The sequence below is a fragment of the Manacus vitellinus genome, unplaced genomic scaffold (genome assembly GCF_001715985.3).
Source record: "Manacus vitellinus isolate BGI_N305 unplaced genomic scaffold, ASM171598v3 scaffold_1_pilon, whole genome shotgun sequence".
NCBI lineage: Eukaryota > Metazoa > Chordata > Aves > Passeriformes > Pipridae > Manacus > Manacus vitellinus.
This window is the reverse complement of record NW_021939396.1, coordinates 10,618,424-10,644,244: the sequence shown is the minus strand read 5'-3', so window position 1 is coordinate 10,644,244 and position 25,821 is coordinate 10,618,424. Positions and strand designations below refer to the sequence as shown.

Genomic DNA, 25,821 nt, shown 5'->3' with positions numbered 1-25,821 from the left:
ATTGCCAGCAGTGTCTCTGACAAGAAACTTCAACACTTTAGGTTTCCTCTTAAATGTGCATTTCTTAGGGAACAAAGCCTGCCTCTGCTCTTTTTGGCACTTTTCATTTGCATCTCTTCCACTCACTCAGGTTTGAATACCATATTACACCAAAGGGAATACAATAGCCTCTTTGCAGACCTAAGTCTAAATGAAAGACTTAAGCATTTCAATGGAAGAAAAAAGATATTCCAGTTAGAGATCCATAAAAATCAGCAGGTATCACGTAAACATTTCCATTTTGATGAAACCACACTCTTCACTGGAAAAATATTCCACCCAATGATTGAATTTATTCTAGATAATAGTTAAAGATATCTGTGAACTGCTGCAAAATACAAAACATTTAAAATGCCCACATGCAGGTGATGACCATTTAGTTCTGGTCATTCACCATGTGGGATGTCTGCCTTGCAGCATAAATGCAGGAAACACCTGGATCACACCAATGATACCTGCCCATTAATCTCAAAAATGTGGAAGAGACTCTCCATATCGGATTTGCGGGTGTGCTGTGTTGTCTGTGGGTCTGTCCTGAGGGCTCAGCTGCTGAGCAGCCCTGGTGCAAATAGCCTTGTATTCCAGGAGAACCTGCTAGTGAGACCCAGGAGACTGCTCTCTCTTCCAAAAATGTAACTAATGGTTTAAGATTTTCATTTTGCCCTCCTGTTTGCTAGTCACTAATTCAATTCTATACCAAAAGCTCCCAAGCCATGCCCAAGATTTTACTGCAGCCCTCCCAGAGGTTACAAAAAATAGGAATAAAATCTAATTGCTCGCCAAGCTGCATAGTCCTCATTTTCCTCCAAATCGTATTTGTTCTCAAATCCACCTTATGTAAAAGGCAAGAGACGTGATGGGCATCTCTGCCAGGTTCAACTCAGTAACACGTCTGTGTTTGGTCTTACAGTGCACCAAAGACATTCTCTCTGCCAAAGAGCAGCTGCTCTGAAGCGATCTCTGGAAATCTCCTTTCACCTGGCTCCTTTCCCTCCTCCCGGCTTTCAAGCCCAGGCTGTAACCAAGCCACTGACAGACAGGCATCAGCACACTGCTCTGCCATCCTGCGTGGCTCACTAGATGCCTCACTTCTCTGAAATGACAACTAAGTCTCATCATTCTCTTTTCTAATCATCACAGACAGCTAAATACTTTTTCTATCAGCATCCTTATTAGAGCAGGATGGTCTGAATGGGTGACTCTTGCTTGTGGTTTCTCTGTATGTAATGCTGCTGGTCTTGTGGGCTCTCATTTCTGGTGATCTGCTCATCTCTGGTCTTTGTGTTTCTCTTGACCACTGCTGGGGTCAGGTTCAATGACAACCTGAAAAGCCTCTGTACAAAGGCACAGCAGAAGATTACCCCAAGTATGAAATCCTTCATGAAACGGGAGGTACCAACAGCCCGAAGAACTGATTGCAACACAGTTTCGATTCTCTCTAAGCCTAATATTTACATTTACTTTTACAACCACAGATAGGTACCTGGCTCCCTATCATCTCTTGTTTGTTTACACATTGTTGCAAACACTTGTCAGCAACAACTTTCCTGCGTTTAACAGGATCAGCCTAATATCATGCTGAATTTTAAATGTTCAGAGTCCAAGGCATCCTCAGACACCAAGGGGAAGGAACTGTCTCCAGCAGTTCAGCTCCCATGAGATTGAACTCGTCAACAGGAAATATCAGCTCTTCCTGTGACTGCTAATGGAGGCTTATGCTGAAGCAGTTGGCCCCTCGGAAACTCTAAGGTTACAGACAAAAGCCTTTGTTAGCTGCAATTCCTCTGAGTTACAAAATTTCTGGAAATCTTCAGTTTTCCTCTCAATTTCAAGTTTAGGTCCTTGTGGGTACCCAGAAGTATTCAGGATCCAACCCTGACTTACCTTAAGTGAGCCTCCCACCAGGCCAACTATTATTCATAGCAATCACTGACTGTCTCTCCATCCTCTGTTCTCCTGCATTTTGGACCCTGCCTCTTCCCTTTTACTACCTCTGGCCCCACTGCTGAGTCAAAGCCTCCCTCAGAGTCCAGCCTGAGTCCAGAAACAATGGCTCTCTGTGTCAGCTTGAATGTTATTTGGGTACCAAGATGGTGCCATACTGCTGAGCATCAGCACAGTCTAAGGAAACACAGGGAAATGAGTCCATCCTGAACCCACTGGAAATGACTTCTCATCCCTCATCCCTGGAGCTACTGGGCCAATGGCCTGCCTTTGTCATGAGTGCTGTGAAAGTCAGGGAAGAAAGGGTCTACCTCCTTTCATCTCTGCAGGAGTAGCAGGCTTTCTTTCTTGATGGAGTAATCCAACCCTGCATCCCCAGGGGCAGGGATCAGCATAAAGTTTCCACCGCTCACCTGGAAAATCCTGCAGAACAAGCATCATTTTATATACTCCCAAGGTATATACTTCAGGTTTACTGCAGGATCTCTGCTTGAATGCAGACTCTGGTATAGTGAATTCACACTATTTCCAGAGGGGTACAAAAGTCTTGACTGTAAAAGGAACCTGAGATCCAGGAGTCTATCACACAGCTGGAAAAAGAAGTGTTTTCATCATGTCAGAGTCATGCATTGCCCAAGGTCACCCTGTGGCTCAGGGTACAACAGTTTAACCAGAACTTGTCAGCACAGCTGTCTGATGGCCTCCTCCACACTGCACAGAAAACTTAAAGTAGCAAAGGAATGAAAAGCAGAATTCCAGGGGAAATGAGGGTTGATTTGAAATTAAATAACGGCCTTTATGTTTTCCAATAGTTCTATTCCAGCAGTTTTTATATCTCATTGTGATGGCTGTCTCTTATCTAATATTTGCATAAAGCTGATGATGTGCAACACTTTTTATTAATAAAAAACCCACCTCCTCTCCATTTTTTTTATTCACAATGATAAATAAATTTAGAAGAAAATTCTTTTCTCCAGCTGCAGCCCCACAGCCCCCTCACACCCTAATTACACTGAGAGTGCCTGTAACCCATTATTACTATTCAGCACTTGGTACTTCAGAAGCTCCTGTTGCCAACATCTTGTTCACCTACCTACAACCAGTCTTTTCCTTATGCCCACCACCACTCAACTGCAGACTATATCCTCTCCCCAGCCCCTCTCAAATTAATACCAAAGATTGTTTAGAATAAAATTCTTCAGTTTTCTTCTCTCCCCTCCAGACAAAAAGAAATTCCCACTCCCATTGCTGCCACCTCCAGTTCAGACAGAGCCCTCAACACCTGCCAAGTTATTCTCTTTCAGTGATCAATATTCTCCAGTGTTGATTAGAAGACAATGGCTTTCAGATGGAGAACGGTCCAGAGGGTAGGGATAAAATTCAGTGGTTGCACTGAGATAAACCTGGCCTGCAGGAGAAGAGCTATTTCATGCCAAACTCTGCAAGCTACTAAAGGATTAGGCTGCATTTTTCATACACGTTCCAAGAAACTCATTCCAGAGAGATCAGATTCTGCAGCTGTTGTACCCCCTGCCTAGTCAGAGCCAGCCAAACTAAAAAGCCAACACCTTTGGGGATATACAAACAAAAGGGGAAGAGAGTAACAAATGAGATGTGCATTTAAAAAGCAATAGAGGTCCTGGTCCTGCTTACTGCTGGCAGGGAGGCACAGAAGTGGACAAGCTCTTCTAGGAATAAACCCCTGCCCCAGCTGCGGCATATCACACACAAAGGTAACACCATGTACATGACACATTATTTGCAGGAGTTCCTTCCTGCTAGGAAATTCAAAGTGACTTTTTCCAAACCAGGCTTCCGCCACCAATGCCCTCTTAATGTAATTCAAAACAAGTACCGTTCATTCTCTTCCAAGGCCGAGTTGGGTGGGGTGCCCTGAGCCACCTGATCCAGTGGGTGGCATCTCTGCCCCTGATGGTAGGGGTGGAACTGGATGATCTTAAACATCTCTTCCAACCCAAACCATTCTCTGATTCTCTGACAAGAACTGAGAATCCTGTAAAAGGTAAAACATGGACTTGACCATAGCAATGTTTTCAAGTTCTAACTACCGATGGACTTTTTAGCTACATAGGTGTTTTTTTCTCCTATTCTCCTATTTTTCACGGAAATCCTCTGAGCAATTGCAGTTTCATTCCAGTGAAGAAATTTTGTTCACAGGATAACAAAAATATATCCTACTCACAGAATCACATCATGGCTGGGGTGGAAAGGGACCTGAGAGATGACCAAGTCCAACCCCCTTCTCAAAGCAGTCACCTAGAGCATGTTGCTCAGCTCTGTGTCCAGTCAGGCTTTTGGTATCTCCAAGGATGGAGACTCCACAACCTCTCTGGGCAACCTGCTCCAGTGCTCCATGACCCTCACAATAAAATGCTGGGGTTTTTTTTATGTTTAAATAGAATTTCCTGTCTTGACATTGGGAACCATTGAGAACCATCTGGCTCTGTCTTCTTTACCCTCACCCCAATGAAATATTCACACGGGTAAGATCCCCTTGAACCTTCCCTTCTCCCGACTAAATGAACCCAGTTCTCTGAAGCCTTTTCTCATCTCGTAGAATATGCTGAATTGGAAGGGACCCATAAGGATCACTGAGTCCAACCCTTAGCCCTGCAACAGGACAGGTGCTCCATTCCTTACCCATCTTTGTGGCCTTTAACTGGATTTGCTCCTGTATGTTCATGTCTCTCCTGCACCGAGGAGCCCATCTTTGGGCACAGCTCCCAGAGGTGTCTCACCAGGGCTGAGCAGAGTAGAAGGAACACCTTCCCTGACCTGGGGGCAATGCCCTGCCCAGGGCGTGATGGTTGCCTCTGCCACAAGGGCAATTGCTGGCTTATGTCATCTTGGGGTCCACTAGGACCCACTAGGACCCCAAGAGCCCTTCCTGGGGTCAGCTCCAGCCTGTAGCAGTGCATGGGGCTATTCCTGTGCAGGAGCAGCACTTGCCATATCCCTTGGTTGGACTCCAGGAGGCTCCTGTCAGCACATTCCTCCAGCCTGCCCAGGTCCCCCTGGATGGCAGCAGAACTCTCTGGTGCATCAGCCACTCCTCCCAGTTTCATATTATCCACAAAGTGGATAATTCATATAATCCACAGAGTGCTGACAGAGCACTCTGCCCAATAATCCAGGGTCATTAATGAGGAGGTTAAAAAGTTCTGGCCCCAGTATTAACCCCTGGGCCATGGGGCAATAGAGACTGTCCTCTGGCTGGACATGGCTCTGGGACCAGCCATTCAGGCAGTTTTCAGTCCACTTCACTGTCCACTTGCTAAAGGCAGGATATCCATCACCCTCTGCTGAGCACATCATCTCTGTAGAAGGCTAACCAATTCAGTGAGAACTAGTGAGAAGAGACACACATGCACCACAGGACAAATTACGTTATTTTAAAGTTTAAATAAAAATGATCCTTGGATTGTGACTTAGTTTTTATGTTCATCTAGAACAATACACATTTATGCTTTGCCAAAGAATAGCTAACATAACATCAGAGTGAGGTTTGTATTACAGTCAGGTGAATAGCTATTCCTCTCCATATCTCCCCTGGAAAAGTACATTTGCTGGAGCTCCAGCAGGGATGTCATCAAGATAAATGTGTTCTTCAGTGAAAAGACTATACCACAGCCATTCATATGCTGACTTACCCTTGTTGCCTTAAATCTATCATCTATATTAATGATGAAGACTAAGTATGTGTTCTGAAATATGCATGTTAATGGAGATGGCTTCATTTGAAGCCAGATGAGAGGGAAATGTCTTTACTTTTATCTGCTATTCAGCTATACAAATTTTTTCTCCCCCCAGTTTATTCAACATCCATTTTGAAATGAAAAAAAATGCATTTCAAAACATGTCCGGCAAATTAAGTCATAGAACATTTCCAAAACAACCCTGAGATAATAAGGAAAACCATGCAGAGTGCAAACCTTTCAAGCAGAAGAGACAAAGTACAGTCTCTGAAGCTCATCAACCAAAGCATCTCTGATTTTCTCAGCAACACCCACCATCAGAGCCCAAAGAGTACTTGCAAGGTGCATGACTGCACTCCTGCTGCCTGTCTTAATATTCATAAAGGACCACAGACCCCCATGAGGTTTTAATATGTTGGTTAATCTGACAACATTTTGAAGCATCTTTTTCTTTACTTCTTTCAATTTCTTAGAAGTGAATTCTCAGTCCTCCTTCATTTGTCTGCTCTCGATCCTGCTGACTCATCACTTCCCCTTCCTCCGTCTGCCCAAACACTATTTTCTCTCGTACCTCCCTGTTTGACCCATCCATCCTTTGCACTCCAAGGAAAGGCTGACAGCAGCATCCATCCCTCACACACACATCACACCCCTGTTCAAAGATGTTTATATCCTATTTCAACCACCATGACTTTCAGTGCTGCTTTTACTCCTGCCTCCCCCTTCCCCATTGGCTCCACTTGCCTTTCTTTTTTTGCCAGATGTGGGTTTCTGACAGTTCTTTAGGCGTCTCTCTGACAGCACCAAGCATTCAGCATGAGTAGCTAGACTTACTACTGTGTTGCTATGACAGTTGTTTTTGTGTCCAGTGTCAAAATGATTTTTAAAAGCATCAACAGCTCCCTGTTGCCAGTGTGAACCCAAACATCTCCCGGTGCCAGATTTGGCTGGTATCAACCCTTTGCTGTCACTGATGCTGTCTGCCAGCTGCTCCCTCAGTGAATGAGTTTCTCCAGCAGATTTCTTCACCCACATGACTAGAGGCCAAACATCAGGTCAGCAAGAGGGTCTGCAGCTGTGAGAGGACAAGTCTATCCAGGCAGAGGACACACTGAGGCAACAGAGACAGAGACCCTGGTCTCAAAGTCATGACAGAATCTGTCACACTTTTCCCTGTCATAAGGAGAAACCTTTATTATCATTTGGTCAAAATAATCCTGTGCCCACGGTTAAGTCCTTATCTTCCAGACTAAAGGAACATTCAGACCTTTACTTGGTGTTGGTGCTGTACCTCATACACCATGAACCCCTTACCCAGAACATTTCTGCAGGGAGACATTGAACTGTACCTTCCCACATCTGACTGATTCTAGCTTCACCAGACTGTACCCTTAGTAGTTACATATGTACTTTGATGTTAAAAGCCTTAGTGAATTGACAAATAAAACACCTATAACATTGCAGAGGGTGAGAATGCACTGTATCTATGGTTAGATGCTCTGTATCTCTGCACAGATCTTATAAGCCCAATCGAACTTAACTAAAGGGCTCGCAACAAGAAATAAATGGGCAGGGCCTCAGCACAGCACGAGTTTACCCCAGGCAGAAAAGTCCTGTGCACACAACAGGTTCTCATCCTGTGGCAGCTGCTCAAGTTTAACTGGAGCTTATGCTCCAGGAGTCTCCCCACTTACCCAGAAACCCATCATGTGCCATATCTGTCATACAGACAAATACTGCCCACTGCTATCTGTGCATCTCACATGGTGGAGAACCAGATCAGCAGCCACTGGACTGAGGCCCTGCTGTCTATTCAATGAATTTCACAGAACTCTTTGCAGTTTCCATTAACTAGTGTATTCTGAATACAGCCCTGACAAATCTGCTTCAAACTGCCTAGAAGGCGGCCTGATACACCATTGCCAGTATCTGTTCTGGGCCAGTTTCCCAAGCTGTACAGAGAACTAGGGGCTGGGAAAGCAGTTTAGCAAAGAATCTGAGCCGCTTTTCCAAAAGTCACTTGATTTAAAACACTGAGGCAAGTCTCCAGTATGGATGAGGAACTATATTTCTTCAGGCCAAGAATGTAACAGTCTCTCTCTTTTTCCAATGAAGGACAGCAGCTCTTTTGATGTCTGCCTACAGAAATGCCAGTCTGCCCATCCCACACCACAACCAGAAGTAATGCCTTTATTTTCAGTTTAGTAGTGTCTACTCCTGAAGGTGAAAGACTTTATTATGGCTTTGAGTTTGCTCCAAGTTTGGAACACAGTTGTGTTAAAATAAATTGTCTCATCCACCACTATTATTCTTCTCTTCACTTGCGTTGATTGCAAAAATCACTCATCTTCCAGACCCTACAAGCCATGTATCAAAATCATCATACAGACAAGAGTTCCAGGAGTCAGAGAGATGAATGTGGGACAGCCCTAGGAGGTATTTATTACATCTGCAAATGCCCATTTCACTGGGCTGTGTCATCACCATGACTCAAATGTGCAATAGTCTTTGCTGGCTCACCTTCTCCCAGGATTCAAAACGGGAGAAGCAGTAAACGTTCAAACCCAGACCCACAACCTGATGTGCCCCGAGTACAGGATCCAGTCTTGAGGAGCCAGAAACTGCACACAGTTCAAAAGCCACAAGGTGCCAACACTGGATTTCTCTTACCTCCACCCACAAGTCAAAAGTTTGGGGTATAATTCATGGTTAGTCAGCTATTCTTCCTCTTTGGAAGCAGAGGGATACAACATCCTCCAGGGATGCCTGTCTGATTCCCCACGTGGCTCAGAGGGATGTGCAACTTCTAAACAGCCACAGTTAAGTGAGACAAATCCTACCCTGGAAACAGAATGACAAGCTGACACGCCATAAGTCCCTCCAGCAATGTTATTAAGTGACAAAACTGCCAGTTTCTATAAATTGATTCACTAAGATCAGCAAAAGCAGAGTTTGCTCTCATGGGTTGAACATTTAATAATTCTTGAATGTGATGAGGAAAAAAAAAAGGAAAAGAGAGGCACAAAGATTGTGGAGAAAACCTGCAAAAATATTCATGGGGTTTTTTGCATGGGTGGCCAGTAATGCCAAGAATAATGACAGTTTGACATAATTGGCATTTAGAAGACAGGAAGCAAAATATTAATAAATAAATAAATACACTTTCCACTCAACTACTGCTTATATTTCTGCTAGTGACAGGATACTGTAAGAAGGATTCAAAGAGGTTAGGAGGACATTCAAACATTTTAAATATAAAATAAAATCTATTTGCACGTGCTGAAAAAAACATTCAGAACAACCACTGAGTGTTTGGAGTAATCAGTTCGAAATTCAGAGATGAGAGAAAATGAAGAACATTTGCTCTGTGCAGTCATGGAGGCTGACAGTTTTGACTGCACACACAGTAGTACTGGGAGGAAGGGAAAGTAACAGTAGTAAAATTTCCTATTTGTTATAGCTATCTTGTGGCAATTCCTGAAATACTTCATCCTGTGTTTCAAAGCACAGGAAAATGATCTTCTTTACTTGCAGAAAGGATACATGAGATTAATGGGATATAAAGAAAAGAGCAGTTATGTTCCAACAGTGACTAAGTGTGGCTAAAAGAAGAGACATCTTTTCAATATATGAGTATTTTTCAATGTGCATATACACATACCATGGGGAGGAATTGGTCAGTATGACACACTGAGGAGTACTAATTCAAAGCAGCAATCTGGAGAACAGTTAAAAATAAAGTTTAGGGAAAAAAAAACAATCACACAATTGACAGCAAAATATATCAAAGCTGTAGACAACAGTTTGCAAAAGAGCTACGGCATCACCATGCCTGCAATATCCGACACAATACTATCAAGTGTAGCCAGAACAGTCATTCATGGACAGCAGCAGCAACAGGTACGGGTGGGGGTTTTTTATTTTTTCTAACATTCACACATCTCCAGATCATCCATGCAAATTAAAAAGCATGTTGAAGAAAGGCAGAAACTCTTTCACCTTTCGTTCTAACCCTCTATGGCATCACTGCTCCACCTGCATTTCCTTAAAACGTGGAGGAAATGAGAGAAATCACCCCATCATCAACATAACAAAAGGAAGTTACCAAGATAACAAAAGGAAGTTACCAGCAAATTTACCCAGAGTAGGATTAGATAAGGATGTGAGATAAAATTTGCAAAACCCACAGTGCGTACTCAGACAAAAACAGTTTAAGACACAGGCAAGATCAGGACACAAACCTACCACTTGTCCTGCAGCAGACTGTTTCTTTCTTAAATAGGTGTTTCCTGGCAGCAGGAACTTTCCAGCCTCTGAGTTGCTGTCCTTGCCCTCTGCTTGGGCTCTGCTCACCACAGAATTATGTTAACTACACCTGAGCTCAGCAGAGTCATCAATGTATCCAGGAGTCACTCGATGACCCTTCAGGGTCTCTTCCAACTCAGGATATTTTATGATCCTCAGTGGCAAACCTCAGGGCCTGCAGTGGCACTGGTACAACGTGGACATCATGTTTCCTGTGCTGCTATGCCCTGGCCTACAGACTGCACGTGTGTAACAGTTCCAACCCATCCTCTCACAGAGCTGGGTCAGATGATTTCCTAAATACTTCTTACAAAAACTACAGGAACTGAAACAGGGATTCATGACTCGACTAGACCACATCACAAGTGTGAGTCACAGCATATCCAAGAGACTTATATTTAAAGGGCTTTCATCAGAACATTTTTAACTTGATTTGCACCTCACTAGGACATACAGAAGATCAATGCCCCAAAAGGAACAGGAGGCTGCATGTTTAGCTCAGAGAGCAAGAAGGAAATAGAATTTATGAAACCACACAGTGAACAAGTTGCTACCATTGTATTTTCGTGGCTGAAGAGGTCTTTTAAAGTAAAAAGTCAAATCATAAAGTGCACTAGTAATTGCCATCACCTACTCAAAGTGAAACATAGACTGTCATTAATGGGGAAAAGTGATCCTAACAACTATTCCCATTCCTGATTCAGTGAGCAAAGAAAATGTTTATGTGTGACACCGTCTTAACAGCATTTATACAACTAGGATCCATATAATAATAGTTTCAAAATATGCTGAGTATTATGTCATCATATAGGAAAAAATCCTACACTCTATTATTCTCAAAAATCATTTACAATAAAACCCAAACCAGAAACAGCAACTCTTGCACTTTCACAGGCTGCTTGCACATATAAGAAGTTCCCTAATTTACTAAATGGGAAAATAGGATTAAGGAATAAACCATGCAAAATCCATAATTTCTGTTTACTAGGACTCTGATTTAAACTGAGTCAAGTCAATATTGGACCTGCCCCAAAGGAGTTTTCATCATCTGGTACTCATAAACCTTTTACTTTTGCAACCATCAGTGGGACTGCCAGAAAGAAAGTACTAGTTCAGACTGAAATACTGCTATTGTCGTTTATTCAGGTATTTTAATGAAATTAATAATTTGTTTGTATTTCTTTGAAGGGAAGGTTTATTTCCTTTCTGTGTTCTCTTCTTTTGTAATTATATTTTTCAATGTTTCATTATGTGCCCCCCACACTGGCATCAGAACCACATGCGACTCAGGGAGACATAAGAATACCCAGCACTCAAAGGGAGCAGCTGCAGAATACTAATGAAAATAATGATTTTTTTTTTTGTAGGACACAATTCTCTTAATGATTCATCAGTAACACTTTTTGCTACATTACACCATTGGCCTACCTTGTGTTACACCAACCTTCAGCAATGCCAAGGTGACAGATTTTAGCAGCAGGTTAATTGTAAGTATGCTTTAAGTTCCTCTTTGTTGGACAATTTGTTTCTTTTAGCAGGCTGCATTTTTCAAGCAAAGTAATTTGCAACAGAGATCCCTGTTGCTGTGTGACATGCAACATTGGCATCATTTGTCACGGCAGCTGAAATGAAAACCAACACAAAAAAATAATTGTAATTTGCTGCCGACACGGACTATCAGAGAGAACAGCCATCCAGAAAGGAGCAGCTCTTCCCTGCTGGAGAGTTTCTAAAGTCATTTGTTTCCCTGTCACCCCTCTTTGCTACCAAGCTGCTCCACTCGCAGTTAAAAGTTGGTTTGCTTTATAACAGTAAGCAGTTTCCATCCAATGAACTAGTTATTTCATGTAGAAATAAAAAAACTCTTCCATTTGACGTACAGACTTGCACAATTAATAATTCCATTGACCAAAAGCAACATGGCACAGGCCAGCTCAATCATACCTGTGCAAACTCCAGGCAAAAGGCAGGGTTGAAACTCCAATCCACTCCAAATACTCACCATGGCTTCGAGAATATCAGAAGACAGTAAGAATTAACATTAACACTGCATGTTTGGTGGAGAGGCTGTAAGCCAGTAACCTCCTGCCTGCAGCATGTGAGCAATTCCACCCTGAACTGCAACACCTACGTCAGACAAAATACACTCTGCAGGGTTGGTTCTACCATACACAAAGGGATCACAAGGTATGTAGCACAGATGAAATGGCCCAGTTGCAAGATGGAAATCCTACATTTAGGCAGATAAATCCCATTTCAGGAATCCCCCAAACATATGAAAACTGAGCCTTGAAGCCTGCAGGATTATCCACAAGTGACTGAGTTCACAAGTACCCAAACCCCTCACACATCATCTGGGTGACCCATAAAAACACAACATGCCTTTTGGCTTTTCCAGGACCTTACAGTCTGCCAAAACATACAGCCAGAGATAAGGAGATGACTATCCTACAAGATGTTAAAGGTTCCAATGCAGGTCAGGAGGAATCTCTTCGTTTTCTAATATCTGCATGGGGGACCGCCCTGTTCCTCAGCATGTCAGCACAATAACCCTTGCCATAAACTAACACAATCCAGCAAAATAACTTCTTTTCCAAGAGGATCTATCCCACTGTCTGCCTGCCTTTACAAGGCAACTGAGGACTACAAATGAAGATGAGACTGCCTCTCGCAGCATAGGCTCTTCTTGGGATGTTTTCCTACAGTGGCTCTGGTTGCTGACTCTTCCCTTGACCTGCCATCCTTTAAGAAGAGTTCGTGCTCTCAGACAGCAAAGTGTATAAAAGTAACCCTTCAGTGTTCCTACACAAAAAGGGGCAAGTAACTAACAGGGGAAACCATGCAGAAAAAAGTCACTTGCAGATCTGCATTACAGCCTATCTGAAACTTCACCAAAAGGGGCTGTAGTCTGTTCAATATCCAATTGGCTTTTGATATGGTCTCTGGTAACTTGGCAGTTGTATATCAGAGGTAAATCACCTGCAATCATTCTGCTCTTCCTGTTCAAGGATGTCTGGGTTCAAAAGGGGGTATTTTACTGTAATTTTTCCTTTGATGGCTATTCCTATGATTCAACAGCTGAGTTGTGCAGAAAAGCCACTCTGGGGGAGGGAAGCCTTATGAGCTCTTTCTTCCAATCTTTCTGCAGGCTAAAAGCACTGTCAGGGCATAGGGAACAACAGGAAAGTACCATAAATAAAAATCATAGGTTTTTTCTCTTTTAATAGACCATCTATGCATCTCCATGTAGGGAAAATGACCTGGAAGAATCTCATTCTCCTCCATTTCCTCCTTGTTCCCACCTGGAAGTAACAAGCCATTTCCAGCAAAACTAGATAGGATCACCACGCTATGAACAGATCACCCTGCCAAATCCAAGCAGTATTGCTGTGCAAAGACAAGTTGGCACTTCATGTTATTGCCCTAACCTGCTCAGTGGCAACCTCTTCCCAATAGGAATGGCAGCTGTAGGTCTAGTACGGCAAATCTTACACCCTTTGGATCCATATTTTCTAAGCAGTGAATGGTCCCATTCAGTACACTTCACATTCCATAACAAGATGATCTATTTTCTGATAGATAAATCAATACGCTCATGTTTGAAAGAGCTTAAACCCTCCAGGTAAAAGGTCCTTTTCAAAACAATAGACAAGCAAGACACTTTGATAAGCACAGTATTAAGAACAGAACATAAAAGAGGCACAAAATGCATTAAGTTTAAAGTCTCAAATAATTTAGGTTTTCCACAGCAACTCATGAGACTGTGGAGCAGCATTCAGAGCTGCAGTGTTCTTTAAGCCAGTTGCTCACATACCACTGAACTACTAAGGTGAAGACTGTTAAACCAGAGCTGTTTCCTGTCTGCAAAATGTTTTATCTTGTCATCATCTACTTACAGGAGAGGTACTACATCAGCACTCCAACACTCACACACACATACACCTGTCTTCCAAAATAAAACAGAAAATCCTTCTGCCTGGCTTTTAAATTCCAAGTTTATGCAAACCCCTCCACCCGCATCCCCACACTCCCACCCCCCACAATACTATTTGGAAGCAACACTATGAATGACAAGGGTCCATAGTGAGACAGGGGTAAAAGCCTTAACAAACATTAATTAAAGACTAAAATAAGAGCTTGAATTTGTGTTATGAGAGCTCTAGCTATTTTTTCTTAATATTTTAGGTTGAAAAATCCCAGAGGCATATGACTCTCAGAGCAGGATGATAATTTCTCAACTTTATTAAGCTCTTTAGTTTATATAGTGATGCTCTATCAGTTTGTCACTAGACCATGTAAAAGGTCAGACAGAGAAGAGGGAAACGTGTTGGGTAGAAGTGTGGCAGACTCTCTGAACAGTATTTACGAAGAGTTCTACAGCACAATGCAACCAGAATAGAGTAAAATAATAGCTAACCTATACAGGTTGTCAAAATGAGATAAGACCATCCTTCCAGTACAGATGTTTTCCTCACAGCACTTCTTCATGTGCAGACATCCACAAAAGGGACTGACCAGGGAGTGAAAAAAATGTGAGGAGCTCCAAAGTCCAGGAAAGTTCAAAATCGCTTAGTTTGCATACAAAAACCCCTGTTAATTCCAGAAGTTCAAATGCAAGTGGACTTCTAATATTAATCACAAACACCATCAATTTACCATGCAAACATTTTAATTATTTAAATCACTCTCTTCCAAGCATGAAGAGACAGAAGTACCACTCCATGGTGGTATCTCCTGTCATAGTGACAAAGGACCACCTTCTTATAACTTAAATAATAAATTCCTGTTTTGTATAACTGAGGCTGAATACCCACAGGATATTATTAACATTTCCCCTCCAGCATCTGGTCTAATAAAGAAACACAGAACAACTTTGCTGTAGTACAAAAGTTTACAGAAAGTTCAACAATTTAATTAAAGACAATACAAAGTATGTTGTCTGAATTCAAATAATTTATGTAAAAGTACATGCATGAGAAAATATTGGCGAGAAGATTTGGGTAACTATTATCAGATGTTCTTTGTTCCTGGAGATAATATACAGTCAAAAATACATTTATATTTTAAGTTACAATAAAAGACAGCATTTTAAACACAATTTCGGGTCTACCAGCCCTTTAACGCAAAAAAAAAATCCTGTTAACAGAGGATAAACAGATAGAATAAAAAAATTGGAGCAATGCTGAATTCTCTGAAAAAACCTGCAGTGTTTGTTTTTTCCTTTTAGCAAGGAGTGAGAAGACACTAGAAAACAAAGGGGACTCAGTGTTCTCCGTTAAGTTTTTAAAAACTGTGATCAGGGATTACATTCATCCATACACCCCAGAAAAACCCACCCTCCTTGTGGGGAGACAGGGTACAGATCAGGCACAGATCTTCCCTTCCACAGAAGCAGTACCATGTCCACACATGTGTGGATCCTGCTGGCAAAGCAAGCTACCCCATGGTACTCAGAGGGGCAGCTTGGCCCCCAAACACACCTTCTCTCAGCCTCCAGCAGCACCACTAATCCTCCCAAATCACAAGTTATTTCTTCACCTTTGTCAAAACCTGAAACACCTGAAGTGACCTCCTTGATTATGGTACCTGACAATAGCCTGAAATACCGAAGATTTCTTACCATGTGTCACTTGCACTCCACATTGTTGTGGTCAGTTAAATAGTTTAACAAGACAACACATGATTAACTTCTTTCAAGATATTTTAGTTCATTGATTCTCAATAAAAGCATTGGTTGCAGTACAACAGTTTGACATACAGCAACAAAAGGTACTCAATTTACATGCACAAGCTATTTAACAACAATACAGTCTGTTGCATTATGAAACAAACACTACTGTGACAGTTGGCACAGCCTTCCAGTTACTCTCATGAGCTCTAAGAAAGTGATGAAAACAGCGTTCCAATGGTACAATGCCAAAGAACAGAGGTTTGGCCACTGCTGAAAGATTCCAATCAAGATGCCAGTATCATAACAGGAAACAGTGTTGGAATTACTGTAAAAACAGCTACAGAAAAAGCTATGCAAAATTTCTTTGATTTGTACTTCAATTTAAGAAAAATGCATGTGGGAAATACATAGAGCTTTGTATAGAAACAAAAGTACAAGCAGAAGCATGTTTAAGGCAAGACAAATGTGTGGATGAGAAAAAAAAAAAAACCTCTCATCATTTAACTACTATTAACCTGTTGGGGTAAGAGTGCATAATTGCCTATCTGGATTGGTTTTGGTGGTTGTTTGTTTGTTATTTTAATTTATTTTAATAAAGCTTCCAACTTTGAAAGTGCAAGTCAAAACTCCTCTGCATTTGTATTTGATGCCTGGCTGAGCTTTTGTTCAGCTTTATAGTTTAGTCCAGATTGTCATGGTGTAATGTACAAAGTACAGCACATGCTACTAGGACAACTCACTCCCACTTTTCAAAGTCTGCTTCTCAAGAAACAGAGACGAGAGTGTCGCCTTCACTATAAATCAAAGTTTCAGTACTGCTGTTAAGGGGCTTCTAGAAATGAGAACAGAGAAGTCAGATTTATGATACTGAGATAAGCAATGAGCTTATGTAAAACATACATGCTACAATAAGACTTTTCCTACAGCATATAAAAGTCATCAGGGGCCTTAATTTTTTGTTAAACATTTCTTTATAGGTTTCACAAGTGCTAACAATTCCAGCAACAAAACTTTCAAAATGTCCTGGCTGTGCCTCTTTTTAGTGTCTTTTCCAAATGGTATTCAAACAGATACGAAATCTTCTCCTCTAAGGGACAATTATCAGTTTAGCATTATGCTATTGGCAAATCAGATCCTGAAATATTATAAATATTCGATAGCTGTCATAATTTTATCCATGTCCATATAAAAGAGCACATTTACATGAGACTGCACTGTCAGATCTATAACACACCAAGTAAGACTGCAAAAATAAAAGGCAAAAAAGTAAAAAGGCCTCAAGTGTCCTTTTTTTGTTGTTTGGTTTCTTTTTAGTAATTGTCTCACAGCACAAAAAAAAAAGTAGCAAAGGCTTAACCTTAAATACAAAGTTATCATCAGCAAATCAGGTCCTCTAATCCAGACTGATGGTACACTTATCATTTCAACTGAACCACCCATTATAAACTTGCAATGCCAGCACTCATTCATACCCTGAACTGTTCCCTGGCCTCATCTACCCAATCAACTATTCACACCTTATTTTAAGCAGAACAATTAAAAAAGTTGTTTGTGGTTTCGAAACAGTTGGTCTGAATTCTTTAATACCACTCAAAACACAAGAATACAAATTTAAGGATATCTCAACTCAGTTCTCAAAATACGGTTTACAAAGGAAAAAAAGAGGCATGAATATGGAAGTACAGAAGGTGTTAAAACACCACTTTTTAAATGGACTTGGTAGAGACCCTATACTGGAGACACTTACCTTGTCAAAGCATCAACATGATCATCTCAGAAGACAATTCAGAGACACTTAGTCAGAACTGGGAAAAAAAAATGCAAACTATACTGTCAAAGATCACTGAAATAACTCATCTAAAGGCAGTGCAAAATGATGGCTAGTCAGGGGCAACCAGTCATCTTGCAAAGTGAAGGACTTCAAATTACTCATCAATGACCTCCATAATAATCTGCATTGAAGGACCTGATGAACAACAGTGATATTTCTGTCATGCAATTACAACTGTTAAGCAACCAATATGCAACTCAAGAGTGATACTGTCATCCATGGTGGATTACTGAAGTAATAATCCATTAAAGAATAAAATCTAAGGGGAAAGTGGTAAACATCTTGCCATAAGTGAAAACACTTCAAAAATTTACAATTAAATAAAAAGTTAGATGATATAAAAAGAAGTACTGAACACAACAAAGCCACAATAAATTAGTGTTTCCATAAAACGACATGCTGAAGGTTTTGTTCCCAAGTCTATACATTTTTTACTGTCTGTTAATTCCTAAATATTGACAGCATAATTGAATAATTGAGGTACAGTAGTTTACATTTGTATATGTCTTGTAAAAAGGTTATTATTTTTCTTCCAGTTTTTCTTCCTCCTCGCCAAAGAACAACAAAGGAAACATTCCTAATATGCAGCCAATGGTCACTCCAATAGCTTTGCCCTAGAGAAAGGGGGAAAAAATTAAGTTTCTCACTGATCAGTTGCTACTCATTTGCCGTGTACCAACACAACCAGAAAAACATAGCCCTTGTTCTAGTTTTCAGTTGTGAGTCACATTTATCTTAGCATGCAGACTGGAAATACAATCCATGAGAGAAAGACAGTTATGACAATGTTACAAACAGTGTTTGCTGTGATAAAGACGATTCTGAAGAAAGAGAAGGGGAATGCTCATGAAGAGCTGCACAAGTCATAAGGGAGGAGACTGAGATTCAAAGGATTAGTAGGATGGCCAGGAAGACAGGGAAAGAAAAAAAACTAAACCAAAAAAACCAAACAACACCTGCACACATTTTAGGTGCAATTGTAAATGTATCTGTTTGTATCTGGTAATGCAAATTATCGAAGTCAGGAATAAGGAGTGCCTTGCCAACATCACGGTTTGCAAAGGCAGAAGGCAAAGACAAAAATATAAAAAATGGAAAACATTTCACAGTTGACCTACATGTATAAGTCAAGAGGAGAGGAAATAAAGTAAGAGAAGCGACATCCAAATCACATCACCAGCAGCAGGTGGATAATGTTTAGAAAACTGAGACAGCAGGTAAAAAATGAAAAAAATGTTACCATACAGGCAAAGGTGCTCAGAAGAGTTTTCACAGAAAAGTGCTGTGAATGAACTGCAGTACAATGACAGGGGTTTGCCACAAGCTCAGCTTCCACTGAGAGGACTCTTACAATGGGGACACTATCAGGCAGCCCCTTGACAATATAACAACCCTTTGCTGCTTTGATCTATCACTGTTAAAACCTGACTTTTCCCCCCCTAACTTTTCCTCAGCAAGTGCTATTTTTCTTCCCTTAAATCTGCATGAATATTTTCCCAATGAAGGCTCATTTTGGTAAAGTGAAAGAAATATCTGTTCTTTTTACTCAGTTTCTGATAATCTGTTTCTTTAATCAAAATAAACTAATGCTTTCATTGCCGAAACATTTGACCACTTCAAATGTTTAAATGTTAATTAAGCAACCACCCTGAAAATGTAACTGCCCGATGAGTGTCCTGCAACTGTAAACACAGGTAGTAAATATTACTGAAATGTTAAAATCTTACGCAAGGGAAAGCTAATTTTATATCCAAGCTAATTATAGAATACTAGAAATTAATACATACCAGTGCAGGTATATGAATAGAAAGCACTTGACAAAAAATGTGTAGGAGTAAACTACTAAGATGTCATAACTATCAAGTAAATTATCTTATCACCATAGCCAGAGCTAAACCCGGTATCTGCACAGCATACATGAAGTGATTGCAGAGATTTTCCACATCACAAGCCATTTGTGGCTCACTGCATTAAAAAAAACATAGAAGCCCAAAACAATCCAGTCTCATGATGCTCCCTGATGTGGGCTCACAACTCAACCTTACAGGGAATGTAAGCACAATGCTGGTGGTCAATGAGTTAATGGAAAAAGTGACAAAAAGGATTTATCACCTACTAGTTTAAGCAGAAAAAGCTCCATACCAGCAGTGCCTACCTACAGGATACTCACCAAGTGTGCACTGAGACGCGTTTGCCACATGTCAGCTTGTTTGGGTGTCAGGTCAGGGATTGACAGACCCAGTCGTGAAGCTAAGGCTTCTACGTAACCTGCAAGACTGGAAGAACAAGAAAAAAAGAAAAAACAATTGTGAATCTGATAGTGTCTTCTAGTGAGGATTTTGAAATATTTGAACTTAAAATCTATAGCTTTTCCTTCAGCATACTGATAAAGACATTGACAGATTAATATGGGAAAGAGTTTAGACTTCCAAAGGTCACATTTTGCAACATAAGTTAATTATCTCGCTGATTTAATATGAAACATTTCCATAAAAACTTTATGCAGTGCAACAAAACTAGTGTGATTGTTACTGCATTTTTGTAGAGTTTGTAAGTAACCTTTAGTGGAGGAAAGGTCACACACAGGCTAGTTAGTAATAAGCCTTGCTATTTGCAGAAAACAAAGCATTAGAGGGAAAGTGTGAAAAACAGGTATAACAAACAGCTTTACTTTCAGCAACTACACAGAAATTTCCTTTAAAAATAAAAAAGTCACTGTATCTGTTTATATCAGAAATAGGTATGTCTAGATCTAAAGAGATTTCAGATCTATAACTGTTTTATCTGAGAAGGAAATGTCTTCATATCTGGCCATAACAATCTGAGGACGTATATTAAGTACATCAATATTTTATCACCAAAAAAAGTATTTTTCCACATTGCATCTCAGTAAATGCAGTTAATATTCTTAATACAAGCGCATACATACCCCAGTCCGGCTAAATCTGAAACAAGGTTTCCTAAAGCTGCAGCTGGAGGGAGGAAGAGGGAAGAGAAAAAGGCAAAGGATTACTTTAGTTGTGAACAAAACCAAGCAACTCCTCTCCCTCCCCTCCTAGTGACCCTCACTATTCTCAGTATATACAGGATGAGAGACTAGAACGAGGGTCCTCTTATTTTAGAGTTTTTATTGTGACCTTACTACAGTTTAATAACAGCAGGAGACTAAAATAATAGGAAGTGTAACTGTTTTTCTTGACTTATATGAAGAAAACTTGACAAATATAAAAAAAACAACACTAACACCTGGAAATCAATATAACAACTTTTCAGATCAGAGTTAAGAACAGCCATGTGTGGCTGCCAGTTCCATGCAGCTACTGCTGGACACCAAGCAAAGCCTTCCAGTGCCTGAAGAGGCACAGGAGCAGTGGAAGTAGAAGGAGCTGTTACTCAGGTATGTAGCTTTGATAAACATTTCAACAAATCCACAAACTCTGTCAGTTTAGCAATGAATACTGTCCACGAGTGAACAAAGTTATATACAAAATGCATGATTTCACAGCAGATCTTACTGAGATAAGCTTGACTGTCTCACACTGCAACAGAGGACTGCACATTTCCAAACCATTAACTCGCTCTGCTATAGACACTTTCACTGGAGCTCTCTATGTGCTTTCAAGCAATGCTGCCCCTGCAGTTAGTGGACCCACGAGCAGGTTTTTACCCTCTGATGTTGCAGAGGCACCAAAGCTGTCAAGCAAAGCTTATCAGTTTTGGCCCAGTGCAGGAGCAGGGTTGCTCCTTGGCCTTCCCTTATCTCATGGAGGCAGAAGAGCCACCAAGAACAGCAGCCAACACAGCAAAAGGACACCAACACTGATCTCCACTTAGCACTGCAAGCCAACAGCAACGTACAAATACATATATAGACACACATCAATACGGGATCCTGGGGAACTTAAAAGCAGTTCCACTACAGAAATGCAAATATGCTTTCCCAAGTGACACAGGATTTGAACTATTAGGTGAAAACTGACAAGAAGCATTTCAAAAGCTATTTGAACTGAAATTCCATTTCTGCAAAAGGAGTATGTCCTTGTTTCACCCACAGGTTGCTTCTTTATTAGGAAAGGCAGCTGCAAGACTGAGGAAGAGCCATTTCCAGCCCTGTGTGCCACTTTCAGCCTAAAATATAGGAATGTGTCATATTAGTCTAAACATGCTGCATTTTTAATACTTGCCTGCCATAGTTGAAATTCCTAAGACAACTCCAATTGACAATTCTATTTGGGTTCCCTGAAAAATAAACAGTTTTGTCATTATTTGAGGGATCTGGAGTTAAATTATATTGATACAACTGACAGAAGTATTGCTTAGTGCTTGTCTATGTTAAAACTGAAGGGATAAATGGACATTACTTCTACTAGATCTGAACAAATCCTATCCTCCTGGTATATATAATTTCCCCTTGGGAAAAGAGCCTACTTCTGATACTCTTTTAGTATTTTATACTATTTCGTAAGAGGTTTAATGGACAAACCTTCAATCCCTATCTCTGCATACCATTCTTCCTCACTGTAATTTTTAGCTGAATGTATAGCTCTGAATGAAAACTTCTACAAATACTGAGCAAACAAATAAAACACAGTACCACAGCTCCTTACGTGTTCAACTGAAGAAACAAAATCACAGTGAACTGCACTATGAAACAGCAGTACGTGGTCCAAAGATGAGAGACAACGTGCATGAATTAAAACAAGACATATTCCAGTTGGATATAGCAAAACATTTTCCACTGTGAAGAAGATGAACATTGGAAAAGGTTGCTCAGACAGGCTGCCCCTGGATTTCACAAGTCCCATAAAAACATGAACAACTTGACCTTACAGCTGATTCTGCTTTGAGCAGGAGGTTAGACTACAGACCCTGAGAAAGTCCTGAGCAAGAGGACTTTCTAAACTAGACCTCATAGTCTAGTCTATTCTATTCTCTTGAACAATATAAATCTTATTGACTTGATCGAGGAATTAAATAATGAACTTACCGCAGCAATCATAATTGCGTTATCCAAAAATCCAAACCCTACAAAAGGTAATGCATTGTGGAAGAACACTAAAAGAAATAAGTAACAAAGAGAAAATAAAATATTTATAAGAGAGTTCACCAATTCACAGGAACAACTGAAATGTCAGTCTAATACAGCCTTTAAGAAAAAAAAAGACAACATACACAAAATTCCTTTCCTACTCATTCTACTGAGGACCTTTTTGTTACTGGCAGGTGCAGTAAAACCCTTTGCTACACAGAAGTGTTACTAATGGCTTCTGAAGAACCAGGTAAAAAAACTTATTCTGCAAACACTTGTACAATTTCAGATGGAAGCCACTCATGCCTACTCATGTGTAAGAGAAATATTTAAGCTACACAAACTTGGGTAAGATTTACAGACCTTCCAATGGGTGTTGCAGTATCACTGAAGATGGCCAACTGTTTCACCAGACTCCCTGCATTCTTCTCTTGCATGAAATAAAGGCCCTTTCTCTGCAAGTCCCTCGCTACTCCTGTGCAAGAGTTCCATCTCCGCGTATTCCTAAAAATTTGTATTTTAAGAGCATTGCCTTGGAGCTGGACAATTCGTATCAAAACTCCTTCAGCTAAATCTGCAAATGCTAAGGTGGCTCTCACTAGTGTCATACAGTGTTATTTACCCCACTATTTCAACCAAAACTTCTGTATCTTGATTTTGTTTGTACACTATCCTCAGAGCAAGTCAGACTTGAAGCTGCTCCTTAATACACTTTTTAGGAAATCAAGTTTCAACTTTAGTTTCATGCATTTTTTTCTTTTCACTTCTGAAACCCCTGTTAAATACTTTTGAAAATATTTTCTATTGCAGAAACTTGGAACACATTGGTCTGAATAATTTCTAAGAATGAGCACAGTGCTACTGTATCATTCCTTTTTGTCCTGCTTCATTTTCTCTCAGGTTTTAGAGCCTAAGCTGATGGAGGTGGGACTAAATTTGCACAGCATTGCCTCCAGCTGAGTTTCAAGTGCTCACTTCATAAGACTAACTACAGCACTGAGGACAGACTATGTGACAAAAATACAGCTTAGAAAGTTAGAAATTTTCTTTTTTTTTTTTTTTTAACATTTAAAATGCATCAGCTCTTCAGTTTGGATTTGGTTGGTGGGGTTTTTATTACTTCAGATGGTACTATAATTCCTTCATTTTATAACTTAAAGAGATGCAAACATAGGAAGAGGGAAGAAAGAAGAGTGCATGAACCTCAGCCGTGAAAAGGAACTGGCAAGAGTACCTTTTAGGTTTCTCTCTCACAGACAGCATGAATCCATGACCACCCAAAAAAACAAAGCCACACTCAAGATGTTTCTTAGGTACAAGAACATGAATGGACATCTGTAACTACTTTCTAAGGAGACACATACCTTCTTAACTGCACAGGTAAAGGACTAAAGCACAAAATGTATGAAACTTTCCAATTTTTCGTTTTAAATCACCACAAGACAAAAACCCCAAAAACATAAACAATAAAAAAGCACACAGATATGCCCAATATTTTCAAAATGTGTGTATACAAAACTCTGCAGCTACAAAAGGAGCTCAAGTTCTTAGTGAAATGGGCAGACTTTTGGAATTCATGGAGTAAACAGAATGCCAGGGACCAAGTGGAAAAAAAAAAGAAAAATAAGTGTAGATACTTAGAATAGGAAAATGTTTGACTAAATAAATTTGGTCACTGGAGAGTATAAAGCCACAAAAATAAACTAATTCGGAAACTAAATCAGAATTTGAATCATTACAGTATTATAAAGAATACACAGTGTATTTCCAATTTCTCTGCAATTTTATACCACTTCTCAGTCCTTTTTCAACAAAAACCCCACAAGGTACTGCAGCATCAACACTGTTTGGCTTAGAAAAACAATGTTTGCTGCTGGTTTTGAGCAGCCTGCTCTCATTTGGGCTTTCTGTCCTACTTTCACTAAATGGTGCACATTCTCCAGCCGAGGTGTTATGAAACAAAGGCAGCAGGGTGAATGTTGGTGCTTGTTTTGGTTTTCTGTTACTCCATTAGACAGGGATGAGGACAGACTAGCACTTGTAGAAAAAGATGAAGCCAATTCAAAGAGAGACTGCACAATTACTGAACCACATTCAACAAACATTCTTCTTTTACCATGTCTCAGTTGTCCTGGAGATGGTGGTGCAACCTCCAACTTCTCTAGAGAAGTCAAAATAAATGAGAAAGTTAGATTGTTCATCACAAATTTGTTTATTATAAAGTTTTTATCAAATTACTAGCCAGCAAAAAAGCAGTTATGTTATTTAACAGCTTTCAAATGGGAAGAAAAATGCTTCACACCTACATTTTTATTATTTTTACAAAAGATAACATGTTATTAAAAGCCAAGAAGTCCTACTATAATATTACTAGCTTAAACTAGTATAAGTGATTATGCAAAGTAACAGCATACTTCAAAAGCAGCCCAACAGCCATCTTTATTACTGAAAATTAGAAAAACACACTAAAATTAGAAAAATCAAGATATCTAAAGACAATTGTATTTTAATTTTTTTTACAGGTCCTCTAAACATGCAGCAGACAACATTCTTTCCCCAGACACAGTCTGCAAAAAAATCCTACCATTTCTGTTCTCACAGAAGGCATCTTTTAATCGCTAGTGTAAGAATAAAAGAAAAATAGAGACCACTGATTTTGGTAACAGCAGATCAAGTTTGGTCATTTGGTGCATGTTTCAGGTATCCTGGACTCGAATCATGAAGAGCTTGCAAGGACCAAGACATCAGTCCTGAACCAAACAGAGTACTCTATGGGACACTATTTTTTTCTTTTAATGTAGATATCAAGCATAAGAACACCCGTTTTCAAACAGAAAAAAGCATTGCCCCACTATCTTCCAGTATTATGAACCCTGACCTTTTCCATACTTCTGATGAGATAATTTCTATAAGCAAAGGTAAAAAACGGAAAAACATGTAGATCCTACAACACTCAAGTATTCAAATATTACTTGGGGCAACCAAGAGATGGAAAGACAGTACTGCAAACAAAGACTGTGATTCATTTGAGCATCTGTCTGAGCAGTGCAGACTAGAATGAGTATCCTTGTATCAAAGTCACTCATATTCAAAGCTATTGTAAAGAAACTAAAATATTCACTTACAGTAATTTTGAGAAAAACAAACAAGTTGGGTCATAATACCAGTATTCAGCCAACCAGGACACTGACTTCCAAAATAATTTCATTAATTGAAGGTCTTTAACAACTCCCAAGCTATAGGAGTTTCTGAAGAGCTGCTTCTTCCCTCTGCCCAATATACACAC

The 25,821-nt window shown here is 40.2% G+C and overlaps 1 protein-coding gene across 2 annotated transcripts in view; it reads right to left on the bottom strand.

Moving 5' to 3' along the window:
- Positions 1-14,314: 14,314 nt before the first annotated feature.
- TMEM65 (transmembrane protein 65) overlaps positions 14,315-25,821 on the bottom strand; it is a 31,260-nt gene continuing 19,753 nt past the window's right edge. For both annotated transcript variants that reach the window (XM_029959240.1, XM_018077060.2), the window contains 6 exons: positions 24,652-24,696; positions 22,494-22,561; positions 21,691-21,745; positions 20,436-20,478; positions 19,677-19,782; positions 14,315-18,120 (listed from right to left, as the gene is read on the bottom strand). In XM_029959240.1, coding sequence (XP_029815100.1) covers positions 18,028-18,120; positions 19,677-19,782; positions 20,436-20,478; positions 21,691-21,745; positions 22,494-22,561; positions 24,652-24,696 — 410 coding nt within the window. In that variant the 3' untranslated portion in view covers positions 14,315-18,027. The remainder of the gene's footprint in view (positions 18,121-19,676; positions 19,783-20,435; positions 20,479-21,690; positions 21,746-22,493; positions 22,562-24,651; positions 24,697-25,821) is intronic.